The sequence below is a fragment of the Sesamum indicum genome, linkage group LG3, assembly GCF_026168435.1.
Source record: "Sesamum indicum cultivar Baizhima isolate 11 linkage group LG3, ASM2616843v1, whole genome shotgun sequence".
Taxonomy (NCBI): Eukaryota; Viridiplantae; Streptophyta; class Magnoliopsida; order Lamiales; family Pedaliaceae; genus Sesamum; species Sesamum indicum.
The window spans coordinates 874,506-900,470 of NC_142659.1; the positions used below are offsets into that span (position 1 = coordinate 874,506).

The 25,965-nt window shown below is 36.5% G+C and overlaps 2 protein-coding genes across 5 annotated transcripts; one reads left to right on the plus strand and one right to left on the minus strand.

Annotated features, from left to right (window-relative positions):
* The first annotated feature begins 347 nt into the window (after nucleotides 1-347).
* LOC105156899 (sucrose nonfermenting 4-like protein) lies at nucleotides 348-8,213 on the plus strand. 4 transcript variants are annotated; one of them, XM_088879192.1, is made up of 13 exons: nucleotides 348-934; nucleotides 1,116-1,200; nucleotides 3,014-3,205; nucleotides 3,730-3,864; nucleotides 3,958-4,017; nucleotides 4,220-4,309; nucleotides 5,372-5,506; nucleotides 6,043-6,187; nucleotides 6,337-6,510; nucleotides 7,017-7,084; nucleotides 7,161-7,241; nucleotides 7,486-7,600; nucleotides 7,724-8,213. In XM_088879192.1, the coding sequence occupies exons 1-13, from the start codon at nucleotides 822-824 to the stop codon at nucleotides 7,816-7,818; spliced, it is 1,488 nt and encodes a 495-aa protein (XP_088735318.1). In that variant the 5' UTR covers nucleotides 348-821; the 3' UTR covers nucleotides 7,819-8,213. The 4 variants fall into 4 exon arrangements, 2 of the variants coding, with proteins under 2 accessions (XP_088735318.1, XP_011071458.1); XM_011073156.3 differs by having other exon boundaries at nucleotides 7,017-7,080; nucleotides 7,172-7,241; XR_016064968.1 differs by lacking the exon at nucleotides 7,724-8,213 and having other exon boundaries at nucleotides 7,017-7,080; nucleotides 7,486-7,564.
* Nucleotides 8,214-14,172: 5,959 nt separating this feature from the next.
* Nucleotides 14,173-25,359, minus strand: LOC105156902 (protein ALWAYS EARLY 3). Its single transcript, XM_011073157.3, has 21 exons — nucleotides 25,153-25,359; nucleotides 24,239-24,363; nucleotides 23,372-23,470; nucleotides 23,064-23,126; nucleotides 22,226-22,303; nucleotides 21,529-21,715; nucleotides 20,801-21,066; nucleotides 20,367-20,730; nucleotides 19,763-19,837; nucleotides 19,080-19,360; nucleotides 18,934-18,990; nucleotides 18,343-18,654; nucleotides 18,081-18,259; nucleotides 17,694-17,976; nucleotides 16,772-16,996; nucleotides 16,341-16,502; nucleotides 15,851-15,994; nucleotides 15,480-15,698; nucleotides 14,938-15,042; nucleotides 14,758-14,853; nucleotides 14,173-14,613 (listed from the first exon to the last, which is right to left on the minus strand). The coding sequence occupies exons 2-21, from the start codon at nucleotides 24,335-24,337 to the stop codon at nucleotides 14,449-14,451; spliced, it is 3,459 nt and encodes a 1,152-aa protein (XP_011071459.1). The 5' UTR covers nucleotides 24,338-24,363; nucleotides 25,153-25,359; the 3' UTR covers nucleotides 14,173-14,448.
* Nucleotides 25,360-25,965: the final 606 nt, after the last annotated feature.

The following is a 25,965-nucleotide window of genomic DNA, read 5'->3' on the forward strand; positions in this document are numbered from 1 at the left end:
AAATGAGAAAATAAAATTTAAATTGACCATTTTACCCTTCAAAACAATCTGTTTTTCGGCCTTTTTTGTGGGAAAATGGTTTGAGGGACTAATTTGAAATAAAAATTAAATTTTAAGAATGATAAAATCAAAAAATGAATTTGAAGCATCAAAGTAATTCTAAACAAAAATTTAAATGATATTTAGTCAATATATATATATATATATATATTAGATAAAATAATAATAGGAGTGAAGAGAATGCTGAGATGGCAAGTGAAAGGGAATCTCTGATGTGGGGCCCACCTAAAACAATTTCTACTTCCCTCCCATCGCATTAGTTTCTCATATATATAAATAAGAATTCTTTCTCATTTTTGGTGAACAACAAATGGAGTAATGCGCAAAACGGGAATATTTAGGGTTAGGGCCAAAAGATTTTCTCTGTACAAATATTCCCATTGATTTCTGTTCTGGAAACCCCTCAATTCTCTCGATTTATCACAAGTTTTTCCATTTTGATTCTCTCTGCTCTGCATTTGGTACCTGTTTTCTCCTTCTTCAGGGTTTCAATTGTTCTGTGTTTTAGTTTTGGTTGTGAGATTTATCCGTGTTATTAGGGCTTTGTACATTGAAGAAGAAGTTGGTTCTTTCCACCAAGTTGTGTTCTTGGAAGTAGTAGTTTGCTAACTTTCATTGAATTTGAGGTGCTTGGCTGAATGGGTTACTGAGTTGTTGCAGCTATTGCTTGATTTTTGCTGGTTGTAATTACGCAAATGCTAGGTTTTTTTCTGCTCAAGTGTTCTTCTGGGAAATTGAGAATTATTAAGTAGTGAATGTGAATGTATCCTCTTGGTATGGATTATTTGCGCGAAAGTGGGCTGGTGTTGATTCCGACGAGGTTTGTGTGGCCTTATGGTGGGAGAAGTGTGTACATCAGTGGCTCGTTTACAGGGTGAGAACTAATCAGTAGCATTTGAAGCTTATTTACTAACCTCATGCATTCAGATATTTTCTCTTCTCTTGTCATGGGATATATATAATATATATATGTGTGTGTGTGTGTGTGTTTTATTGTGATTTGATGCGTATTTTCACTAAGTTACTTGTATGATTGTTTGTGATACTTGCAAAAGGTGGACACAGTGGCCAATGACCCCGGTTGAGGGTTGCCCTACAGTGTTTCAGACGATCTGTAGCCTGCCGCCCGGTTATCACCAGGTCTGTATTTGTTCCTTGAAGCCTACTACTGTTTCTCAAGGAATTGCTTGTGTTTGTTTGTGATATTGAAAAAGAATGTAGATTTACTAGCTCGACCACAATCTGTTTTTGCAAGGAAATAACCGTAATTTTAGATGGCAATTGACTAGCAGTTAATTTGGTCCTGAAGGATGCCGTATCTGCCACGTTATATGACGTGCGTTTGGTATGCCATGTCGTGCGGGTTTGGTGTATGTGCGTCATAAATTACTCGATCACGTGATCGTGCAGGATGTTAGAACTGATCCTTAGCTAGGATAAGACATAGTTTTGTCTCTTTCTCCGTTAATCTTGCCATATTATAGTTGCCCATTTTTGACCTTATATTCTGATGTTGACAAAGTGTGAATCAGCTGGAAAGTCACTAACCTTTAACGTATCTTAGTTATTGGTTTCTGACTTGTGGATACAGTTAGAAATAATGGTTTTTGTTACCCGAGAGAATGAAAAAAAATGTTCTAGATATGATCTTGGATGCTGGTTAACCATTATAATATCAACGTGGTTTTTGCATGACACTTGGCAAAAACATTGTTTGAATTAATGGCGCTGCGAAACTAAGTTGTGAAAAAAGAATGTATATTAAGCACAATATATCTTTTCATAATAAAATCAAGAATGAATTTATATTAATGGTCGAACAACACTCAATATGTATGCGTAACTTAGAGTTTTGTTATACTTTTTGTCTAATTAAATAAAAAATTAAAGATGAAATAAACAATTGGATCAAAATTGACAAAATAAAATAATATTAAATATGCATGAATAGAAAATTATTGGGAGAGTTAATTGATCAAAGAAATGAATCTCTCGTGAATAAATATGTTTAAGTTTACTTTTGTCAATAAACATTTTCGCCCAAGTTAGTTACTCTAGGAGTCATATCTTTAATAAATAGTACAGATAAATTGGAGAATAGATATTCTTAAGTAAATATAGATGCCAATGAATTGTCCTTTCTTGAAGAGATGTTTGAAAACTTTGCTGCTACTGGTAGGAAGGTTATTGATTGAAGAAATTAGCTTATAGTGCAGGCATCTATATAGCCATTAATGGTTGCTGAAAACTAACAAACTATATACCTTGGTTTGATGGTATATTGTTGAGTTCTAAAAGATTTGGTAAGATTGTGTTTGACGATAGGAGGGGCCAAATGTTGACAAGTTAATATCAATCACAATAAATTCAGTTCTTAACTGGTAACCATATGCTAACAATTATATGTTGATTGAGCTAGCTAACAATGAGAAGAGTCAAATCATGCAGGTGTCCCATGGGAATGAGTTTTGTGCATCATTCTAGTTCTATTTTTTCCTTTGGCTCCTTTTGGTAGAAGTGAAGTTTGATTTCCCCTAGTGAAAGTTCCATATTATATATTTTTCCAAAATGCCTTAGTAGCTAATTTACATTCTAATACTTAAACTTATAAAGATAACATGTTCTGATTTACTGTGTCATGACTTGCCTAGATATGAACTTAGCTAAAGAAAGCACGTTCGTTTGACTTCTAACTGATGGCTATGCCTGGTTAAAAAATGATATGTAACTTGGCTGGATGAGAAATAATTCTAGAAACAGCGCATTCTGGGGGACCTCAGATGTTAAATTCCAAACTACAAATCCCAGAGGGTGGGGTCATGTATCTGTTTATCTGCAATATACTAGCTTTCCTAAAGATTTTAATTTTGATTGAAGATATTTCTGTGGGTTTTCCTGGAAAACTACCTTATTGAATTCTGTATCATTTTTAAATGCCCCTCTTTATTTGCAGTACAAATTTGTGGTTGATGGTGAATGGAGATATGATGAACACCGGCCTTTTATCAGTAGTAACATTGGAACAGTGAACACTATCCTTTTAACCAGGGAATCTGATTACCTTACTCCAATGTTAAGCCCACAAATGCCTCCCTCTGGTCCTGGTTCCAGCATGGATGTAGACAACGAGGCCTTTCAGCGTGTGGTAGGATATTGCTGAGCTTATCTTGACTTTCTTATCATTTATGTTCTCAACCAGCATTTTTAATAGCCTGGTTCAACCAAAAAACTTTTTATCTTTTCTTCTACTCAAGTAGGTAGTCGTTTTTTCATTTCTTCTGATTGAGGATGTTTAGCGTAAAGCTTAGAATAACAGGTTTGGCTTTTATTCTTTCCTCCTTGCTAATTCAAGTAGCTTGTTTAGCTAATAAGCCTTCAACTTAATTGCTGTTAATGGCGACAATTGCCATGACACATCAGAGGTATGGAAGCATATCAAGCATTAATGAGAATATTTCATTTTCCTGCTTGGACAATTGAAAGCAGTTAACATTGACTATTTAGATTAAAAGAAACTTATAGTTTCTGAATTTGCAGATATTATGGTTTAGCATCAAATTTTGTATAACTGTGTTCCCATGTTGTCAAAAATTAATTTGTGTTGGTGCTTACATGATTAATCATATTAATAGATAGTCTACCTTGTTGGTGAATTTATCTTGGTAACAGGTTCGATTGTTAGATGGTACATCCCCTGAACCCTTTCCTACGATATCGGAGGCAGATTTAGAGATTTCCAGGCATCGTATTGCTGTATTCATGTCGACACACATGGCTTATGAGTTGCTCCCTGAATCTGGGAAGGTCGGGAAGATCCTCATCTGTTCTAATGTTATCTCTTCACATTGATATCTGTCCAAGTTCAGTTTATTTGATTTTGCTTGGATTAATTTGCAGGTTATTGCTTTGGATGTTGAACTGCCTGTGAAGCAAGCATTTCATATTCTGCATGAGCAGGTACCTTCATTAATTATTGAATGTAGAGTCCACTTGTTAACATCTTTTCTGGAAGAATAAGATATGATTAATTTTTTTTATGCCTTCAAGAATCAGGATTAAATAACACACTCCTTGCAAGATGATTTGTTCTGATGCTTTTGTTCATGTACTTTCTTTTTGGTAAATTTACTAATGTTCTGAACAACCAAGTTCTTTTCAGGGAATCTCTGTTGCACCCTTATGGGACTTCTCAAAGGGAAAATTTGTTGGAGTTCTCAGTGCACTGGATTTTATTTTGATTATGAGGGAGGTAGGCCATTGAGGCTTCTATCATTATTTTCTAAGAATAAAATTTATCTTGATTCAGCTCCATTTCCAATTTTCCCTCAGGCACTTGTTCTCTTTGTTCCCTTTTTTGTGCAATCAGATGTGATCAAGTAATCTGTGACTTGAGTACTACTTAAATCTTTGCTAATTTATTTAGTTGATGTGACCTTGAATTAGAATTCATGTGGTTTTATCAGAATGATTAACTTCCCTCATTGACATGGTATTTTGAAACTTTATTTATTTAGTAGGATATTTAGATCATAAGCTTTTTTTGAACTCTTGGCTGGTCAAAGCAAGAAGGGAGAATAGATTTGTTACTGCAGTGATAAAGGTGGTACTAAAAGTTATTATGTTATACATTTAGTATACATCTGAAACTCTTAATTTGGTAGTTGTGATCCATCAATTGTAGTGCACATCCACATTATATCACACTTTATTTTACTTATCATATGTTCATAATGAGATGGAATGGACGAGGAAATTGTCAATCAAATGGCTTTGTATATTCAAATAATTTATCAGTTTTTATGACTATCTCCATGTACATGATTTAGTAAAAAAAATTCATCTAATCTTGTGCAACATGGCTCTGATCCAAAAGTGCTGCAATTTTATCTGGATGACATTATTATTACATGAAAATTATTGGAGTTTGCTAGTTGTTCGAATTGATAAGAACTCTACTGAATTTTTATTGAAAGCAGTGATAAGTTTGAGAAATACTTATTCTCTTTAATGTTAAAATGGGGGAGTTTTTTGGAAATGAAAGCACTTGAATTGCCAACGATTTGGTGTTTATTTGATGACCTTATGTTGTTTTTACTTGAATTCCTGTCTTTTGAGTTTGTGCTTGTATGCATCATTTGGGGTGGTAAGTTCAATTTATTTGTACAAGTGTAAATGATGCTGCGTACCAAATAATAAATATTTTCCAAGATGGTTGACTTATCTTTATGTTAGGGCATATCTCTAGGTTTTTGTTATCTCATATCTGCAAAGTCTTATAATGTGTTTCCTGGATGTCCTCAATGCTTGGCAGCTTGGCAGTCATGGGTCCAATTTGACCGAGGAAGAGCTGGAGACACATACTATAGCTGCTTGGAAAGAAGCAAAGTCATATATGAATAGTCAAATTAATGGTCAAGGAGGTGTTGTTTCCAGACAGCTTGTACAAGTAAGTCGTCAGATCAATGTGCTGAATATCAGCATATAAACTGTGCACCTGCAATTAGTCATTTAAATATCTAGTGCACAGATATGGATAGAATGGACAATTGGTACTGTAGTCCTGTCTTTTACACTAATAGCGACTGAAGAATAAATAGAATACATACTATTTGTGCCCTTGTCATGAATCAAGCTTTCCTCCCTGCTAGAAAAGTGTATCTGCATTTCTGCTTGTCTCTTGTATTGCCATGATTAACTGGGCATTTGCATAATCTTATCAAGTTTTAACTTGTTAAATTAGAACTCTTCAGTTGGTGGAGAATGACTTTATTCTGGAATACGTATTCCTTTTCTCATAAATATCCTTACTTTTGGTCTCATGACTATTTATTAAACATATTCCAGAATGGCCTGATTACCCAAATATGTTCAGATAGTTTTGCGGAAGTGTTATATGGTCCAGTAGCGAGCAGTATTCTTCTTTTATACGTTAGAATTAGCATTTCAGATACTCTTCTATGTTAACTTGATGACGATTTTCAGGCTGGGCCTGATGACAGTTTGAAGGAAGTTGCTTTGAAGATTTTGCAAAATGGTGTAGCCACAGTTCCCATTATTCATTCTCCTTCAGCAGATGCCTCAAACCCACATCTGTTACATCTTGCTTCACTTTCTGGAATACTAAAATGTGAGTAAAATGTATCATCTTATGTATGTGAGTTTGTGTGTGTATATTGTTGTCAGAAAATAGTGTATATCTCTGTGGAGTACTAAGAGTGAGGAATAGAAGAAGTACTCATAATGTGCTCATGATTAACATGATTAGTTGCTTCACAGGTATTTGCCGGTTTTTTAAGCATTCACCAAGCTCATTACCAGTACTTCAGTTTCCAATTGGTGCAATCCCTTTGGGCACTTGGGTTCCGAAAATTGGAGACCCGAATCGACGGCCATTGGCGATGTTGAGACCCAGTGCTTCACTTAGTGCAGCATTGAATTTATTGATTCAAGGTATCCAGCTATAGTCTAAAAACTGGGCTACACCTTGAGTGATCTCATTTCTCTTGCGTTCTTCTAGCTGTTTCTCTAGCTGCAAGCACACTACCAACACTCTGTAGCGACTCACTCCATTTGAAATTATTTTGACCTAATAATAAGCATAAACACTTTAAATCTAAAGAAACTTTTGAATAGATATAACTTGTTCTAGTTGTGGTTGCAGGCAAAAGTATGTTGAATATATGGAAAGACTTGAATTTTCTACACTTTCAGAAGTTAACATTATAGATTCATTTTCCTGCATTTATATGGTTGCTTATTCCATTTATTTGGTTGCTCTAAACATGGTACTTCTGGAACTCCAATGGTTACGCTGAAGGATATGTATGAATAAACATTTCATGAAGTATGCCCATATACTATTCGTCGTTTCATTCATATTACATAATTTTGGTAACCACATTCATCTCCTAGCTAGCTGCATCACTCCTTATTTGACATGTCTCACTTCTTTGCAGCACAAGTTAGTTCTATCCCTATCGTTGATGATAATGACTCTTTATTGGATGTATATTCTCGAAGGTTGGTAAGATTTACTTTGTTCTTGCTTGGTATGTGATTTATCTTGTCCGACATTTGGAGTGGTATCGATAAGTTGTCAGTTTTTGGTCAGTGATATAACCAGTTTGGCAAAGGACAGAATTTATACACACATTAATCTGGAAGAAACAACTATTCATCAGGTAAGCACCTTTAATTCGTCTTGCATTTTCGTAAACTCCCTGTTATAAATACTTATTTCAGATTTTCCTGTGACATTGATAGATTTTTTCTTGTGAGGATAGGAAAGACACTAACTAGGTGAAATGTAGATCTTGATAAAGCGTGCATTATATGTTGATGAAGCAACTTGTTATTTCCTTCACTTACTATTGGTATACTCTTCAGTAATTTTCTTATTTACTTTGTCCATTTGTAAAACCACAGGCATTGCAGTACAGAGACGACCCCTTTTCCATGTATGGGTCCAATAACCAAAGATGTTTTATGTGTTTGCGTTCTGATCCTCTCCATAAGGTCTTGGAGAGATTATCCCAACCAGGTAAGCTTTTTTCCTCATCTCTTCTTTCTAGATGCTCATCATGTTAATTGCAATATAATTTTTCTTTCCGAAAGAATTCCTCTCTACTTGGCTCCTTGTGATGTGGTTCCTAATTTGTTTCAGGGGTGAGACGTCTTATTGTTGTTGAAGCTGGAAGCAAGCACGTAGAGGGGATCATTTCTTTGGGCGATGTTTTCCGGTTTCTCATGAGCGGTTAAACCAAAAAGCAACTGACCCCGTGAATATACATTTGGATTTTTATCTCATTCATGGCCTGGTTTTAAGTTAATAGGCTGAAAGATGAGGAATGTAAGTGGAAGTTTGGGGTTTGCCTGAACCTGCTGGTCTTCCCTTAAGTTGTCATTTCCTAGTTTGTCTCTCCTAGCTCCAAAAAGTTCTCTGCTTCTGCTATGCAAAGTAGAGAGAAAAAATAAGAAAAATAGGGATGGTGATTGTATGATTCGATTTTTCTTTTTCTTCTTTTTTCCCCCTTAAATTATGTATAATTCTTGGCATTGCTCTGTTTCTGAAATCAGTCTTGGTCACCCTGTTAACGTGGTGGTGCTTTTGGCATAAATTGAATTAAAATGGAGTATTGGAATTTTATAGGAAAGATATTGAGTTTACATAACTTTATTCAGCTGTAGTGGGCCTTTTGGTTCTCGGATGGTTGCCTTATGGCCCATATATATAGAAGACCCTGTGTGTCCTGAAAACTCACCATCAATGCACTTTGGAAGTTTTATTATTTTTCTTAGACTCTCTTTGAAAATGAAAAATTGCACTTTCTTCCAAAGAGGTTTTGAAATTTCATTTGTTAAACAGAAAAGGGGAACAACCATTTTATATACAGAGAAGGAAGAAAAATATCTCTATCTACTCTTAACTACCTTTACACGTCTGCGTCCACCACAACTGGTAAAGTGCAATACATACTAAAAGAAACGTGTTACTTGTACACTATTTAAACACATGAAGGCTGAAGTCTGGGATTGAATCTCGAGCAAGAAGATAATGATGGAAGCTGCAATTTGCTACAGGCCCCCCTCAAGTTTGAGTGCAACAATGTAAGCCCACCTTGGACAAGAGGAAGGAGAAAACTGGTGGTGTAAGAGACTTAGCGCAACAATGTAAGCCCACCTTGGACAAGAGGAAGGAGAAAACTGGTGGAGTAAGAGACTTAGCGAACAAGTCTATTGGTTGTTGCTTCCCACAGATATGAAACGGAGTGATGAAGCCTCGCTTAAACTGATAGCGGACCAAGTGACAGTCAATGTTAAGATGTTTAGTCCATTCATGGAAAACTGAATTTTATGTGATGTGAATAGTGGCTTTATTATCACACCATAAAGGGATGGACAAATAGATGGAAATCTGAAACTCGGCAAGAAGGTAACTGATCCATAGGAGCTCACAAACAGTTGTTCCCATGCTTCAATATTCACCTTCGAAAGAGGATCGCGAGGTAATCAACCCCCTCAATCTGTGTGTACCCCTTAGCCACAAGGCGCGCCTTATATTTATCGATGTTACCATCAGGGAGGAGCTTCAATTTGTAAACCCATCGGGATCCAATGGCCCGTTTCCCAAGAGGTAAAGATGTTAACTCCCAAGTATGGTTTCGTTCAAGGGAGCAATCTCCTTAGCATTGCTTTCCTCCAATTTTCATCTTGATGAGCTTGAAAAAATAACTGAGACTCCTGGTTTGCTGCAACATTAGCCATGAATGATCTGTGTGCAGAGCTAAATAAACTAGGAGGGTAAGGCACAAGAGAAACATCAGTATGATTACAAACATAATCCTTAAACCATACTGTTTGGCAATGGATCGTTGAGATTTACTTGGAGGAATATGTTATGTATAGGGAAGATCAGGAAGGGAATTAGAAGATGGTGACTCAGAACCATTAGAAATAAGGGTGGCTGGCTCATCATTAGCATGAGTAGATGATGGAACAATAGGAGAAGTAGGAACATATGATGTAGGAACGGGTAAGGGAATAGGATTATTTGAGGGAGGATTACATTAGTAAGGAAAAATACTTTCATGGAATTGAACATCACGAGATATAACCAGAGAATGAATGATGAGATTATATAAGCGATAAGCTTTGTGTGACTGGGAATACCCAAGGAAAACGCATTTGACAACATGATGATCAAATTTATCTTTATGAGGTAAAACATTTTTAGCATAGCAGACATCCAAAGACTTTGATGTGATCTAAAGTGGGCACTTTGTGGTGTAAAAGTTCTAATGGGGGCTTCCACTGAAGTAAGGGAGACGGCAATCTATTTATAATATATGTAGCTGTAAGGATGCACTCTCCCCAAAATTTTCTAGGCAAGAATTCTCCTATTAATAAGGCTCTAGCACAAAGCTAATCGTATTATCTCTCAAATCCTCAATTATCTTCATCTTCTTGGTAAAACCAACCTCATGAGAGCTATACACTGGAAAGGGGACAGATATGTTGTCTCTCTTTTTAGAATTTCACTTCCCCCTCAAAAGATATCATCCAGAATCTCTATTATTAAGTGGATTAAGCCGGATAGGGGATGGCTCAAATTGAACACAGATGGGGCCTCAAAAGGAAATCCAGGCATTATAGAAGCAGGAGGCATCATCAGAAATCATCTAGGTCGGACTGTCTTTGCATTCCAAGAACATCTTGGCCTCATGACCAACACAGCAGCAGAACTTAATGCTATATATAGAGGTGTTAAATTGTGCATTGATAACAACATTAGAAAAATTTGGGTGGAAACAGATGCCAACATCACCATCAACCTTATTTCCTCTTCCCCTAAGGGCCATGGTACCTTCAAAACTTGCTGCAACAAATTAGAGAGCTTCTATCCCAAATTGAGTTCAAGATATCACACATTTTTAGAGAGGGTAGTCAAGTGGCCGACTATTTTGCTAACCAAGCCTGTTTCAGCCAACATCTTACCATTTTATCCCCTGATAATATCACTGGTATTCCTAAAGGTTTTATTAGACTTGACGCCTGCTCCTTGCCTGCTATTAGAATCAGAAGTAATAGTACCTTTCATTTCAGTTAAAATATTTTCTGGAAATTAGGGGTACTTCATTACTGATTGTTCTTTGCTGATACTCGTTGTCTTATCTGAGCTTTTCTGTGCTGTTTTCGTGATTGTACCTATATGGGTTCCTTGGAGGTTACTCATCTATATGGTTGACGTTGGGACCAATATTTCTCTAGTTACCTTTTGGTTTTGTCACTTCTGCTGATCTCCTTTATATAGTTGTTTGTTGCTATATCTTTTGCAGGTCTTATGAACCCCTTTCACAGGTTCAAAGGCTGCCAGCCATACAAACATGATCTTAATACTTATGTTCATCATTTATCCTTTTGGAACATTACACACACTCTGGCTTGGCCCTTTTTGTACAGATTTATTTGCAGGTGCTGTGCGATCCACGACGTGGTGGAATAACAAAAATCTTTTTGACTCGCCATAATTTTTCCACGACACCTGTTCGAGTCTTTTGTTGTAAGGGAGTAGTACTCTTTGTTTATTGTTGCTCTATTTGTAAGAGAGTAGTACTCCTTGTTTATGGCTTTACTAGAAATTATAGGGAGGTAGCTCTCCCCGCTATAATTATTTTGTATGTCTTAATATAGAAGGATTGGGGATCTCGAAAAGCTCCCCCCACCTCTAGGTGGTTTTTGCCAAAAAAAAAAGGCTCTAGCAATGTCAAGTAAATGCTTGTGCTTTCTCTCAGCTACCCCGTTTTGTTGAGTGCTATAAGGTGTTGTTTTTGATGTAGAATTCCTAAGGTGGTGAAATAAAAGAAGAGTTTAGAAATTCGGTGTCGTTATCTGTTCGGACCTTCTTAAAGACACACCATACTGAGTTAAGACAGTTTTGAAGAATTGTGCAAGTGTGTGGTGGATTTGAGATTTATATGTAAGAGAAAAGTCCAGGTACCGCGGCTAAATTTGTCTACGTGGTCGAAAAATACGAGCAATGTGTAAGAGATTGTAAGCGATATAGCCCCCACACATCTAGATGGATGAGTTCAAAGCAAGTACTACTTTGTATGCCACAAGAATGAAAAGGTGAGCGTTGTTGTTTACATAAAGGACATATATCACAATGATCAGGAGGTACAGATGTATGTAGAGGAACAATATGTTTTAAAACGGCAAAGGAAGAATGGCCCAAACGCTTATGCCACAAACTAGATGTCTCAGAAATACTCAAATTACAGAGATGCCTAGTAGACTTATGAACAGAGTAGTGCTGAATAAAACTGGAATCAAATGAAGAACGATCTATGACATAAAGACTGCCTAGTTGTCTCCCCACTCTAATAGTTTTGTTACTCTTCAGGTCCTGTATCAAACAATGAGAAGACAAAAAAGTGAAAACAATGTGAGAAGGCTGACAGAGTTTCGAGACTGATAGTAGGTTGTAATAATCTTGGCACGTATAGCATATTGGTTAGAGTAATTTTATTATGTAGTAAAGCAGTTCCTAGAAGATGAACAGGTTGAGATGTGTCATCAGGTAAGAAAACGTGTGTCAACTGTGAAGGAGAGAAGCGTTTAGTTAGAATACTTAACTTTGCACTCATATGATTCGTGGCCCCTGTGTCAACAATCAATCAAGACCATTAGTTTTAGAATTATCAAGGGCGCAACCAATACCGGCAAAATCATCATGTGCGAAATGTGCTTGAAGTGGATCTTGTGACACCTTTCCTTTCATAAGTTTCAGCAGTTCTTGCCACACAACTTCAGAAAGGTAGGTGAACTAGTATCAGCATTTTCTTCAACAACTCTGTTTCTGTTTTGGAAAACAGCATTGGCGTGAAAATTCATGCTTTCCTTCTTCCATTGATCCACCGACACCTTATACCAGTTGGGAACACCATGTATTTTGAAGCATGATTCTTTAGTATGCCCAGGTATATTGCAATGATGACAGAACTGAGACTTCTTGTCAATTGCATTTCGCCTAGAGTTCACTTTATTCGCCATAACATTGCCTCCTTTGCCAGACCACTTGATATTCATAGCCATCCCTTTTGTGATCTCATTTATCTCTGAATGCACTTGCCATTGTCATTCAACTCGAAGCACCATAGAGTAGGCTTTGTTAACTGAAGGCAAGGGTTCCATAACCAATATTTGATCACGAAAGTGATCATATGCATCTTTCAATCCCATTAAAAATTGCATTAGTTGGTTCAACGTGTTGGCTTCTGCATTTAACTTTCCATATCCGCCGTACACAAACCACACGTGCATCTATGAGTAGGCATCAAACCAGCCAACTCATCCTACAACATTTTCAAACGTGTAAAATAGGTCACAACAGATTGTGTTCCTTGAGAAACTGATGCAATTTCCTGCCGTAACTTGTATAACAGAGAGCCATTACACTGACCATACCATTTTTCTAAATCTAGCCAAAGCTCGCTAGATGTTTTTGTACATAAGAACGCACCTACGATGTCCTTAGATATCATAATCAAAATCCATGCCTGACCATACTATCAATTTTGATCCATGTGTCGTAGTTCTTATCTTCCTTACTAGGTTTATCATAGTTGCCCTCAATGAAACACAGCTTCGTTCTAGCACGAAGCGCTAACCTCACAGATCTACTCTAGGTCATGTAATTCGTACCATCCATACGTACGGTAACAATAATCATACCTGAGTGTTCTCCTCTTTGTAACTGTAGGAAATCCATATCCAGTTGCGCCTGTTCATTCGCAGCCATACCACCAACATTTCCAGTCGAGGCTGCGCCACCAGTTCCTGTAGTACCAATAATTTCTGTCGTAGCTCGCTTATGAGATAGAGTATATAGGATGTATTTGTATACAGAGAGCTTCAAAAGAAGGCTCTGATACCATGTTGAAAAAGGCAAAAAATATTCTTCTGTATCATAGAAATCAAAGAAGCCATTATTGGAGTTTCAATGAGGAAGCTCTCATTCGTATATGTTGAACAAAAAAGGGGAACAACCATTTATATACAGAGAAGGAAGAAAAATATCTGTAACTAATCTAACTACCTGTAGACATCAGCGTCCACCTAAGCTACAACTAGTAAAGTGCAATACATACTAAAAGAAACGTGTTACTGGAACATGCCTATTTAAATACATGAAGGCTGAGTCTGGGATTGAATCTCGAGCAAGAAGATGATGATGGAAGCTGCAGTTGCCACAAGTTTTTATAAGAGTTTGAGAAAAAGTTTTCATATGATTTTATGCACACTTCAGCATTTGCGGGTAGTTTGTGAACGCAGTTTACATAAGTTTTTTAAACATTAATAAGATTTTATGGATAAAGAAAAACATTAAGGTATTTAAAGATAGCAATTTGAGTCAAAAAGAGGAAAAAAGATTAAAAGAGCTATATATCTCATATCTAAATCGAGCTTCATGTGCATATTGATTAATCTGTGAGGTAAAGTGCAAGTAGAGAGAGCAGCCATTCTTTTCAGGCACGAACAAGATGTGCGCTGCTGGTGAGCGATGACCTTTACACATACACAGTTGCAATGAAGATTACAATTCCACCCAGAGAAAGAAAAAGTAGTTAACCATAAATTGAAGTATGGTCATTCATTGAATTCAATTAGCACATAACAGAGTAAAAATAGTAGTGTTTCTTAAGGCAAAATTTTCCCCAAGAAAGCTATATGAACTGCAGGCAGTCAAGTCAAACACAACTGCTTAAAGAGTCAATAAGCAGTTTCCCGTCCACATTCAATTTTTACCAGTCAGAAAACTAGCTGAGAAATGAATCATGAAACCTAAGCTTATTTACAAACAAGTGAAGATAGATGGTCAGGATTCATTTATGTAGGTATTAGTGCCATTATCTGGTTCCTGATGATCCCCATGCACTTCTGTATTTCAGTATAAACAGCGAGGTTTTGTGGACTGCGAGGCTGCAAGCTTGTGACGGCAGAATCTAGTATCTGTGCGACATCTGATGGAGGGAACTGCCTTTCAGTACACTTCTGTAATTACACGAAAGTCGTTATTACCAGTCGGCATATGTGAAGTAAAGATACCACCTCTCTCACATAAAAATGACACTTAGGATGGAATTTTTCTTCTTTGAGGCTGGGGGTGGGAGAGGGGCAATTCTAACTATAATTCACCTGAATCATAAGCAAAGTTGCAACACATTTAGAGATCAGCTCTGAAGGAATATGTGACTTAATGTTGGATGGAGTCGTGGGTTTAGGATCAGGTACCTGCAACAATTTTCACATTTGAAATAACGATAGATCCTGATGAAATGGAGAACCATGCGCTAAAAGTTAGGTGGAAGATCTTACCACGGCTGTGCTGGAATCATCAGATGGAAGCTGGTCGTTTACATAATCTATGGCTTCCTCAATTTTCTCAATGGTGTGCTCCCTACTCTTCAGTGATGACATTGCCTAAAAGAATTTTGAAATTTTTTGAAGATTAATCCAATAGGAAGTGGTTGTCACAGAAAGGTCAAAGATCCTGTAATTCATCTACACTTTTTGTGATGCATGTCACTGGATAGATACTCTAAAATTCATCAAAAATAAACGAGGTCACATGGGGTCTATTACTCTATTTAGCATTCTTGCTGGTTGAATCATGATATCATTGTTACATCATGTTGAGAATTAGTAGGCCATAAAATGATGCTGAGGGACAGGTTTCAACTTTTGCCAAGTTAGGGATTAATACTGGTGAAGCTCCACAGAAGTTTCTGGACCAAAAACAAATTGTAAGGACTCCTGCTTTTGGTTGACTTGGTTCCCACGACATGCATCAGAATACATGGAAGCATAAGACTCTAAAGGAGAGCACTTGAAACACAGAGTTGAATGTCTTTCTGTACCTGCACGGCTGCATCTACCATAGCCTGGGCTTTTGTTCTCGAACTATCGATGATTTCATTTGCATGTGATCCTGAATCATGATTTTGACATGCAGAACGGTCAAAAGAACTTAATTCGCCACCTGAATCTGCAAGATTGGTACCTGGTCTAGGCCAGGCAAGCGGAGTGTTTCCTTGATATGTGTTCCGTTGTCTCAAGCAATATAAAGCAGAAGAAACCTGCCCCAAGAAAAAATAATGCACTCTGATACTTGGAATTGAACATTAAGAAAAATCGCGAGAACAGAAAATTGCAGGTTCCATTTCCATAGTAATTTTCAATTGCAGAATAGGAAAAATTCAGGTTTTGGTTTCCTGTAAAGATATTATACCTGTTCATTGGCTTCATTCAATTGTACAAGTACGGCAGCATATTGCTTCTTAAATGGCTCAGAGTCCTTCAGGGAGCTACCACCATCTTTCTGAGTTTCCAACACATCGTTGTTCATTTGCCTCAACTCCAGAACAATAGCTTCCTACACATATAAACACAAAGATCAAGCACACTTGTGCAATGCAATTCTGTTACACAGATAGAAGCTGCAATAGTTAACAGGAAAATCAATGGTCTGATGAAGGATTCTAAATTTTATCTACAACTAAAAGCCACGAAAACAACCCTGCAGAAGTCGACAATGGCTGATGAAAAGGATTCTACTTTTAAGCTACAACTGAACCCCAAAAAAACAAACCCACAGAATTTGATCGTAAAGCAGTGTCCCAATTTGTAAGTTCAAGCACGAATGATCAAACAATCAAGTCAGAGTGTCAATTGAGTGGAGATCAACACAAACAACCAAAAAGCAAGTGAACGTTAATGACCTTTTTATCAAGAGCACGAGTCAGCTCAGCAAGAGCTTGAACATCAGCTTCCTTTGCCTGGATCTGAGCCAGTGTAGCAGGCTGAGAATATGATGTCTGTTGGTAACCTGCAGTCTCAGCAGACCCGATCCTCGTTTGCATATTATTATTGGCAGAGGCTACCTGATGCACCAAATCATATTTAAGATGCTCCTGTTCTATAATGAATTCATGATTTTCGGTTAATGTGAACTAGAATATTAAGCAATGCAATCAAGGCGACAGAAACTAAGAATAGTACAGAATTTTGTCCATAGACAGTTATACATCATAATATTGGAAATGTCAACAATTGCCAATGGTTCATGTCTGCCTGTGCAGCTAAACATCACTCAGGTAGAAATGAACTTATAGTACAGATTAAGAATGAGAATTTAGGGAGAGGTTCATACCTTTGTCAGATTTGAAGAACTTGCCCGATTAGCTAAAGGAGACAAGTCAGAGATACCGTCAGCGTTATCCACATTGTCACCAGAGTAAAGCTTCATGAAATCTTGAGCTCGTCCATTTATTTTCAGCTCATTGAAATTTTCGAAAAACTTATCAACAGCAATTGGTTGTGCACCAAGTAATGCAGGCATGTTCTCAAAAGGATTCAAAGGCATGCAGTCAATATCCTGCCATGGTAAAGCATACCCAACTAAGAAACAAAAGCATCCGAAAATAATGCACATAGAATAAAGGAAGCAGGCATTGGTCACTTCCTAAAAACAGAAAAATTCATCACTAAAAATTAGCAGAAAGACTGCTATTCCAAAGTAACACTACAACATATCATTTTCTGCTTCAGAGATTAGAATCCACATAATATAATAATATACAAGTTAAACCGAGGCGGATACAGCATGAAATTGTTGTCCTTATTATAGTCATATACAGTTTACAGACCGCAGTAAATCGAGAAATGAATTTTTGTGGGAAGGGATAATGAATAATTGTGCATCAACTTCTTCACTAGCCAGGTAGGTTGTATAAGCAGATATAATTGACATTCAAATTTAACCAAAACTTGGTTTTCACTGATATGTTTTGTAAAATCAATTAGAAAGAAAAGAGAAAACCACTTTTCCAGCAATTAAAAGATAAAAAAGGATTTTGAAGTTTTTCCTAGCTGTGATTATTCTGCAAACAATATGGATGAAGCAATTACTCAGACAAAGCAACTTAATACTGAGGGCTTGATAAATATTCAGATTAACTTAGTGAAAACTATTCTTGAAAGGCTATGACATACATTAGTTGGAGAAATTAAAACATGAACTCAATAATTTTAGATGATAGTGTGACAAGTCTTCAAGTCAGGAAGCAGATTACCATGACAAATTCAACGCCTAGCTCATGACGGTCAAATTGAACCCGACACCTAGAGTGATCAACTGTCAGCACACTTCCATCATGAACCTCTCTTGTTTTTGGATGAATGGCAATGACACGCTGTCCAACTGATAAAGGCCTAGCCAGGTCTGTTGGCAGTCCTTCCCGAACACCTTCACGAAGCTCTGTATAATGTTTTCTAACAGAATCTCGATACTGATTAAGCTTCTCCTTTTCTTCCTTCAGGAACTGCTCTGAAAATCGGCGTGGTTTACCAAGAGAACTGCTCTACCATTAATCAGTTATGTATTGTTAACATTCTTCCTTCGGTCAGGTTAATATCAACAACAGCAAAAGGATTTAACTATTGAACATAAAGACATATACCTTCTTATGACACCCCACTCTACACGAGTTAATCTTGGCACATGACCCAGTCCAACATGATACAGATATTCAACGAACTCCCTTTTTGCAAACCAAGGATAATCGATGGCACTGTAGAACCATTCATAAGTGCACCATCTCCTTAGATGAGGATTCCACAAGCAATTGGAAAGCTTTTTCTGTAAGAAAAAATATGTAAAATGAAAGTTAATAATTGACTTGTTTAATTTCCAGTTTTTAAAGAGATTAGAAAATGCCATACCTTTAAATTAAATGCTCTGTCATGGAGTGAAGAAAATGGTGGATTGCTGTGATCATCTGAGATTTTATCCAGGAATTTCAAATCTTTTTGAGCTTGTGGTTTTTTTAGGTGCATCTTTCTTCTGCTCCTAACTTTAGTAGGTAGATTAACCTGGTTAACCACAGGAAGCCGTACAGCTGATTGAGCTGAGTCACTCGCTTCTTTTCGTAGATCAACAGTGGAAGAATTTTCCGAATTCTTCATCAAGTTTGGTGAACCACTTTGTGAAGATTTCTTACTGTTAATCATTAATTTCTTCCCTGCATCTCCAGCCTAAACGAAACAAATATCATATTCAGAGTGTTGTCCTAGGGAGGAAATTGTTTGGCAGAGGACTTCCCTATTTGTACATCTTTAGGGCATTTAGCTCGCAATGACTATATTATTTGCAATAAGAAGGAAGAGATCAAACCAATAAGAAAAGTAGAACACACTGCAGCAAAAAATTACATAATATGTGCTTCAAAAAGAACTTAGAAGCTCCATTATTTCTAGAAAAGTCTCAATGCTAATAGAAAAAGAGGTAATCTACTAGAGCAGAAAGTAGAGTACCTCTACCCCAGGAGATTCACTAAGATGAATATCTGAATGAGCTTCTGTTTTTCGAATCTGCAGCAACTTATTCGCGTAAAAAACCATGCAAAAATCTGATTCACAATGGTGGCAAGTAATGGAAAAAGTCTTTACGTCTGCCTCACCTTAGGCATTTGCATCTTCTGTTTTTTTCTTGTTGTTTTGCTGATAGACTGATGAGGGTCCTGGTTTTCTTCAGGAATGGAACTTACCTCAAGAACTGGAGCTTTTCCAGGTTTTGATGTTTTACTTGAAGCAACTTCACAACTTGATATTGGCTGATGGCCTTTCATTTTAACCCCCAAGTTTCTACGTTTTTCTTTTTGCAGGTTCAGTGGCAGATTTTCTGATGAGACCAACTCATTAGGACAATCTTCATCTTCATCTTTAAACTGAAGGATTGGATCTGATGAACAGGAAACTAGTTGAATATTTGTGACTATGCAAAATTCATAATTTAAGAGCTGATGTGTCAGAAAAATCAATTAAAGGTATTAACTAGTGCAGAAAAAATCCATAAACTACAGAATTTCATCAGACAGGAACATCTAAATGTTTTTTGTTTCCCCAAAAAAAAAAACAATTGGAAGATCCCAAAAGCAATCAACTGCTTACATACCGAGATTGCAATTGATGGCAAATCAAACAAGTTTCACCACTTTATAACAAACTTAACTGATTGAAATTGTAAAGTTTTTCAGCAAATGTCGAGGAGGTTTGCCGAAAAGGATTAATTAAGATACACGCAGTAAATCTCAGCCATTCATAAGTAATTTAAAATTGGAAAACTTGGATCTAGATCACTTACCATCTTCGTTTTCTGTTGGCATCATCAATGACAAATCAGCCAGAGTTTGCAGGGCTTCAAAAGCAGGAGCTTCATCTAAAAAAATCAAGTGTATCTTAATCTGAAGAGAATGGCAAACAAAACAGCATAGGCTTGAAAATAATATTCCCTACCACCAAATATATTTTCAAGAGGATAACAGCTAGAGCCTACATGATAAAATGTCTAGCTTCTGAGTGCCGAAAAACTCAGATACCTGAGGCATGCAACATCTCTACGTACAACAGTTTTTTGTCTCTGTATTCATAAACTTCAATGGAAGACCATCATGTATTATATATGTATTATGTAAAACCTAAGAGTTGGTACACAAGGAACAAAGAAAAGAAGGAAAAACAGAATCCTACTAAATCATAGAACATTGAAGAAAAAGCAAATTGTGCATGGTGTCCACTTACTTTTATACATTTAAGACATTAATTCATAATCAATTAAGAATTTTGTATTGTGACATTTCGGGAAGGGCAATGTTCCTTCAGTTACAAAACAAACACAAAGCAATAATTCAGAGTGACAAACAAGGATTTGAACATAATAGTGGGAGAAATGGAAAGATCTCTCATACCTCTTCTGAAAAGAACTTTTTTGCTTTTCTTTCCCTGATTCTGCATGAAGGACCTAGAAATCTGAGTGTTGGTGACCTCCGCATCAAGCTTGCCTTGTGTTGCACTAAACCTTTGACCTTCTTCTGTTCCACTACATTCTTCCTTGATGTCATCCAAATGATTCTCACTATTATTATCGACGTCAAACTTCTTCCCTTCAAGTTTTCTCACCTTCTTTCTCACTGCACCAGTACTTATAGAATCCTTCATGGAAGGGTTACATCCAGACAACTCACCAATGTCGCCCTCCGTGCTTCCTTCTAAATCTTCTTCATCCATGTCAGCATCTAAGATCTTGGTATTGGGCATTTCTACCAGGGAATGCTGCAATCAAGAGTAGGCCAATAAGTTGGGTGCAAAAAACATTAGTTCTAAAAATCAAGTCTAACCATACCTTTCTTTGAGCATTCCTGAAAGGTGATGATGTAACACTTTCAGCTCTTCTACCTGGTGTTCGAGAAACCTGGGGGGAACCACCTTTTTGTGATGCCTCTGCCAAAGCTATGGCTATCTCATGAGCGACTTCATCATCATTGCCACTAGCCTTTAACTTCATGCCTTGTCTGGTAGGAGAAACATATCCTTCCCCATTAATATTTTCATATGAAAATGAGACGGGGAACCTTGGCGTCCTTTTCCCAACAGGACAAGGTCGGCTTCCTGAAGAAAACTCCACAGATAGATTAACAGAATGACATCTTGTTATTATGGCAGTCACAATACAAGGGAAAAGAAATTTATGAACTCTTTTAAATTTTGATTGCGCATGTAGTAAAATAACCATCAAATTAAGGATTTAACATTTAAACCATAACGGGGGGCAGTAGAGGATTTGGCAATAAAGACAGAGGACATGCAGGGAATTTTTATGAGTAGAGGCATATTCAGGTACAATTAATAATCCAGAGTTGGCATATAAATGTTCTAGAACTTTATCGTATATGCATTTCAAGGTTTTTAGACATTTGTATGTAATCTTCTCTCACACCTAGGTGGTCCATACATGATAAAAAATCCATACAGCAAAACTTGTGGAGCCAAACAAAAGTCCAGTGCATAGAGAGGGATTTTACACATAACAGTTACCATTCCAGAACTTGATTTAACTTTGCTTTAACATACCTCCAGACCGTTTCTTCTTTAACAATGAAAGGCAACCATAATTTGATGCGACGCTCTGGGAATGCGAAACAAGTTGCTCATCAGTTGCTTTAGAGGTTGTAGGCTGGACTTTGCCACGAGCACGCTTCTGAGTCTTTCGAGATGATCCTGCTCCATCATTGCTTTCTTGGTCACTGTCACTTCCTGCCTGTCAAGCAAAGATAACTTGACTTAGTATACATAGGCAACACAAGAAGCCAGTATTCACCGAATTTAGAACACGGTTGATATATACCTAATAACTTAAAAAGTATACAAATTTCCATACACACAAGCATAAGATTTAACTGCAGATGTTGCTGAATTCAATTGATTGTAATTACAAATTTTGAACAAGAAAAGAGAACAGAAGAACTGAAGAAGTCAACAATAAGTGATGCGTTATACTTGGAACTCCAAATTCTTTGGCTACAATCTTCTCAAATGAACACCACTTTTATTTCACAGAAATGGACAGAAAAATAGAGACAACAGGAGGATGCACATGCACAGGCAGTAGAACATAGAAATAAAGAGTTAAGCAACACCTAACCACTTGTACGAATGTTTTCAAAAAGATGCATATATAAAGAAATCTTCAGCATTTCATAACATGAATGTGACAGCAGGATTTATTTTTGTAGATGCTCAGGCTGCTAGCAGATTAAATTAGTCTCACCAAATTGCTGTAATGATCAGTCATCATAGCAATCAGCCCCGCTGCAGAAGCAGTTCCATGTGGAAGAGACAAGTATGCCTGAAATTGAAGAGCTGAAATTGTTAAAAACAATTCAGTTATAGTTGAAGCATGGTCATTCATGGCCTCATTTGCAGTTTTCTATGATGTGAAAAAGCAGATTCCAGAGTTCAACTTAAGTGTCAATTTTTGGTGTGACATAGCCGGCATTTAGATAAAGAAGTCTTATGACATTGAGAGAACATGGACTAAATGAAAAGTTTTAGCTAAGCTCTACATGATTGTAGACTACGAAAGACCCATCCATTTGTTCAGATTTATTAGCTTATTCTCACGCTTATAAAACCAATATCCAGTAGGAATTTGTTCATCTATAAACCAGAACCAAGAATGATATGGCAATTTATGTAATACACTGGCTTCGTCCAAGGACATTAAGCCGCTTGCTACTATGCATAAGAGGCAGACTTCCTTACTCATCCATTTCACTGTTCTAACATCCTATAATTGTCCAAACTCTCACGTGACAACAGTAGAGCTATTTCTCTATAATCGCACTATAGATATTAGAAATAAAATCATCTGATGTCAACATCTTAAGATTCCAAATTTAAGTGCCAAATATCTTGAAACATTAAGTTAATTTGTGCTAAAATCAACTTGCTCATGGACAATGTAGAGGTTGTGCTTTCTAGGCAATAGGCATAAACAGCTGTAGGCAGCGACAACAGACTATCAGTCGGTCAGGTAAGTATCTGCTGGAGTAAGACAGAAGTGATCTAGCCATTACCGTCAAAGACATGTAAAAAACCAAATTTACCCTATTCATCATGTAAAGGGCCTCCACCATTTCTGCAGATCGATTTCTCACAGCACCAGCCACCTGTAACCATACAAACAGTTAAAAAAACAAGTTGTTAGCAGTCAAACTGATTATTTGATAAAATGAGTCACTCCATTGGTTAATCCATGCAAAGAATCACGCCAAGCACAGATTTGCTTTTGTTATATTCCAATATATTTAACAGCCGCAATTTTATAAAGATGAAAACAAAATGAAGGAAGACATTTTTAATTTAAAGTTCACATCATTCATGCAATTGATTTCTCAACAAGTGGTCTACTAACCTTTTTCCAATCTTTACCATACTTACGGTAAGCATCATAAAACCGAGCCAGCTCTTCCATGGTCCATCGGGGCCCAAGCATGTCAGACAACTTTCTTTTCTGGGAAAACAAAGAAACAAGAAAAGAAATGGTCAATCTATTGATTTAAAGATGCACAACCGTTCTGAGTGATGGACATGTTGCAGCAAAACAGTTTATATCATCACTGCATTAAGGATCAGAACAATCATACTTGGCTGTACAAATGCCTCAGTGGGATATAGTGGTGTATACCTACGGCTTGTTATAAGAACTCAAGCTGCCAATAATCCTTGCAATCACAAAATTTTCTCACTAGACTGAAGAGCCATGTTCATTTAGCAATGTTGCATGCATAACAAATGAAACAAAACTTAGCAGGCTGTAAATGTGCAAATTGCGCATCATTTATCCATAAACTTCAGAAATTTTGTAATTCCTTGCACCTGTAAGCTGTGACTCTTTTTTTCTCAGTCGTTACCCTAAACAAAGGCACAAACATCAAAACCCAAAGATCTAGTTGGGGAGTTCCTGAAAAGAATTTCCGACTATTCTACAAACAGCAAGTCTGTCTCATGTGAATGGCAAAAAAGGGTGTGTAAAACTATATGCAGCAATAAATAACGCATGGCATTTCATCAACAATTTGAGAATGTTTTGATAAATGATCAGAGACTTCAATATAAAAGTTCCTATCTTAGGTCATTGCCTCATGGCAACTACACAAAAAGATAGAATCATGGAACCATCAAGAAGAATATAACCATTTAAAGATAATTTTGCTCGAGCTACGTGTGAGTTCAGACAATTCAAGTACAACAGGATGAATAATTACTCAAGAATTCTTACCCGGATATTGCTTCTTTTAGCACCATCACCATCTTTGCTGGGAGAAACTTCGCTAACATGTCGCTTACTCAAACTTCTAGATTTTCTTGCCGGCCCCATTATCAGCTAAACCAATAACCAAGGCACTAGTCGCAAAGGGAAAAAGTAAATTAAAAACCAAAAATTGTAAAGGTCAAATGTCAATTGTGAGTTGCTGAGATTACCATACTTATTAATTGAACTCATTTCCATGTCTAAAATTAGCTTGAAAACTGAAATTTAATTAAGACCGAGTGAGATAAGCAAACAAATATCTGGTACACAATCTCAATAGCTAACCCCTAAGAATAAAACAACCCGGAAACACAATTGTTGTGCCACAAACCAAAGAACCTACACGGGGAACTACCCAGATACATAATCAATTATTGTGGAATACTTTAAAAACTCACCCTATCTAAACATTTTAAATCCGAAAGGTGAAGTAAATGACAGCTCCAATGTTAATTAAACAAGGAAAGCACCACATGCACACACTCCAAACACGCACACAACACAGTACATCCAAAACCACGCAGCTAAGACTCCGCTAAACTCAAATTAGTAATACTTAAAAATTCAAATACTCAAATCAACAACCTCTCAATTTTTCAGCAAAACCACAAGCGGATAAAATAAAATTAACAAGTAACCAACCAAATTCGCTCAGATGCACAACTACATAAAAACTTAGCAGCAAAAAAACAAACCAAAAGAAAGCTTTAAAAAGAAAAAATCAAAAACCACACCATTGATCAACAGTACCCGAGAAAAAAAAATCACCCGCAAGGCATCAAAAGCAATCACTTAAAAACCCAAAACTCAAATACAAATCGTTAAAACCGAAATTAAGAACAAAAGATCAGCAACAAGAGCACGCCGTCTTGCTTCTTTACCTCTCCAACAAATTCAATTCACGGCATTGCAGAAAGCTTCAGATTAGAAATTTATGAAGAATTATCAGCGGAAGAGATGAGATTACGATATTTAGCGAGAAAGTGAGAGCGTTTAGAGCGAGAAATGAGAGTGTTTTGGGAGAGAGAGAGAGAGAGGGCGGAAGAAGAATGAATTTATTTTCTTTATTTTTTGGGGGTAATAACCGCGAAACTCCACTCTTTGTATTTGTATTTGTGTTCGGACTTGGTTTTTCAAAGGGTTTTTTAATTGCAACTAAGTCCCTACCGTTGATGAAACTTTCATTTTAGTCCTCATAGTATTGGTTTTTCCACTCTTACCCCTCTAGTTTTGAATTTATTGGTCATTGGTCCCAATGATAACTTTTGTTTGGATTAGTAATTATCAATAAATAGATAAAAGAAAAGGAATAAAAAATTATTGAATCTAATAAAATTTATTCCCCTCATTTTTCATTTCTAATAAATATTATTTAATAATATATACATGTCTTTTTTTTTCTTTATAACCCAAAAATAATAATAATTCATAAGTTTTTAAGGGTTTAATTGAATTTTCTAAAAATAAATTATCAAACTTTTAAATAGTTTCACTTTGTAGAAATTTCTTCATATTTTTCTACAACTAACCAATCAAAAAATATTTGCTCAAATTCAAAATTAAAACGAAACCCGTTACACACTAAATCAGTGTTTGCAATAATTTTAATTTTTATGGTGAAAATAATAAATTTATACAGAATGGTATGAGTTAATCAATAGTAAAAATTGAAAATATTCAAAAAAAATTAAGTG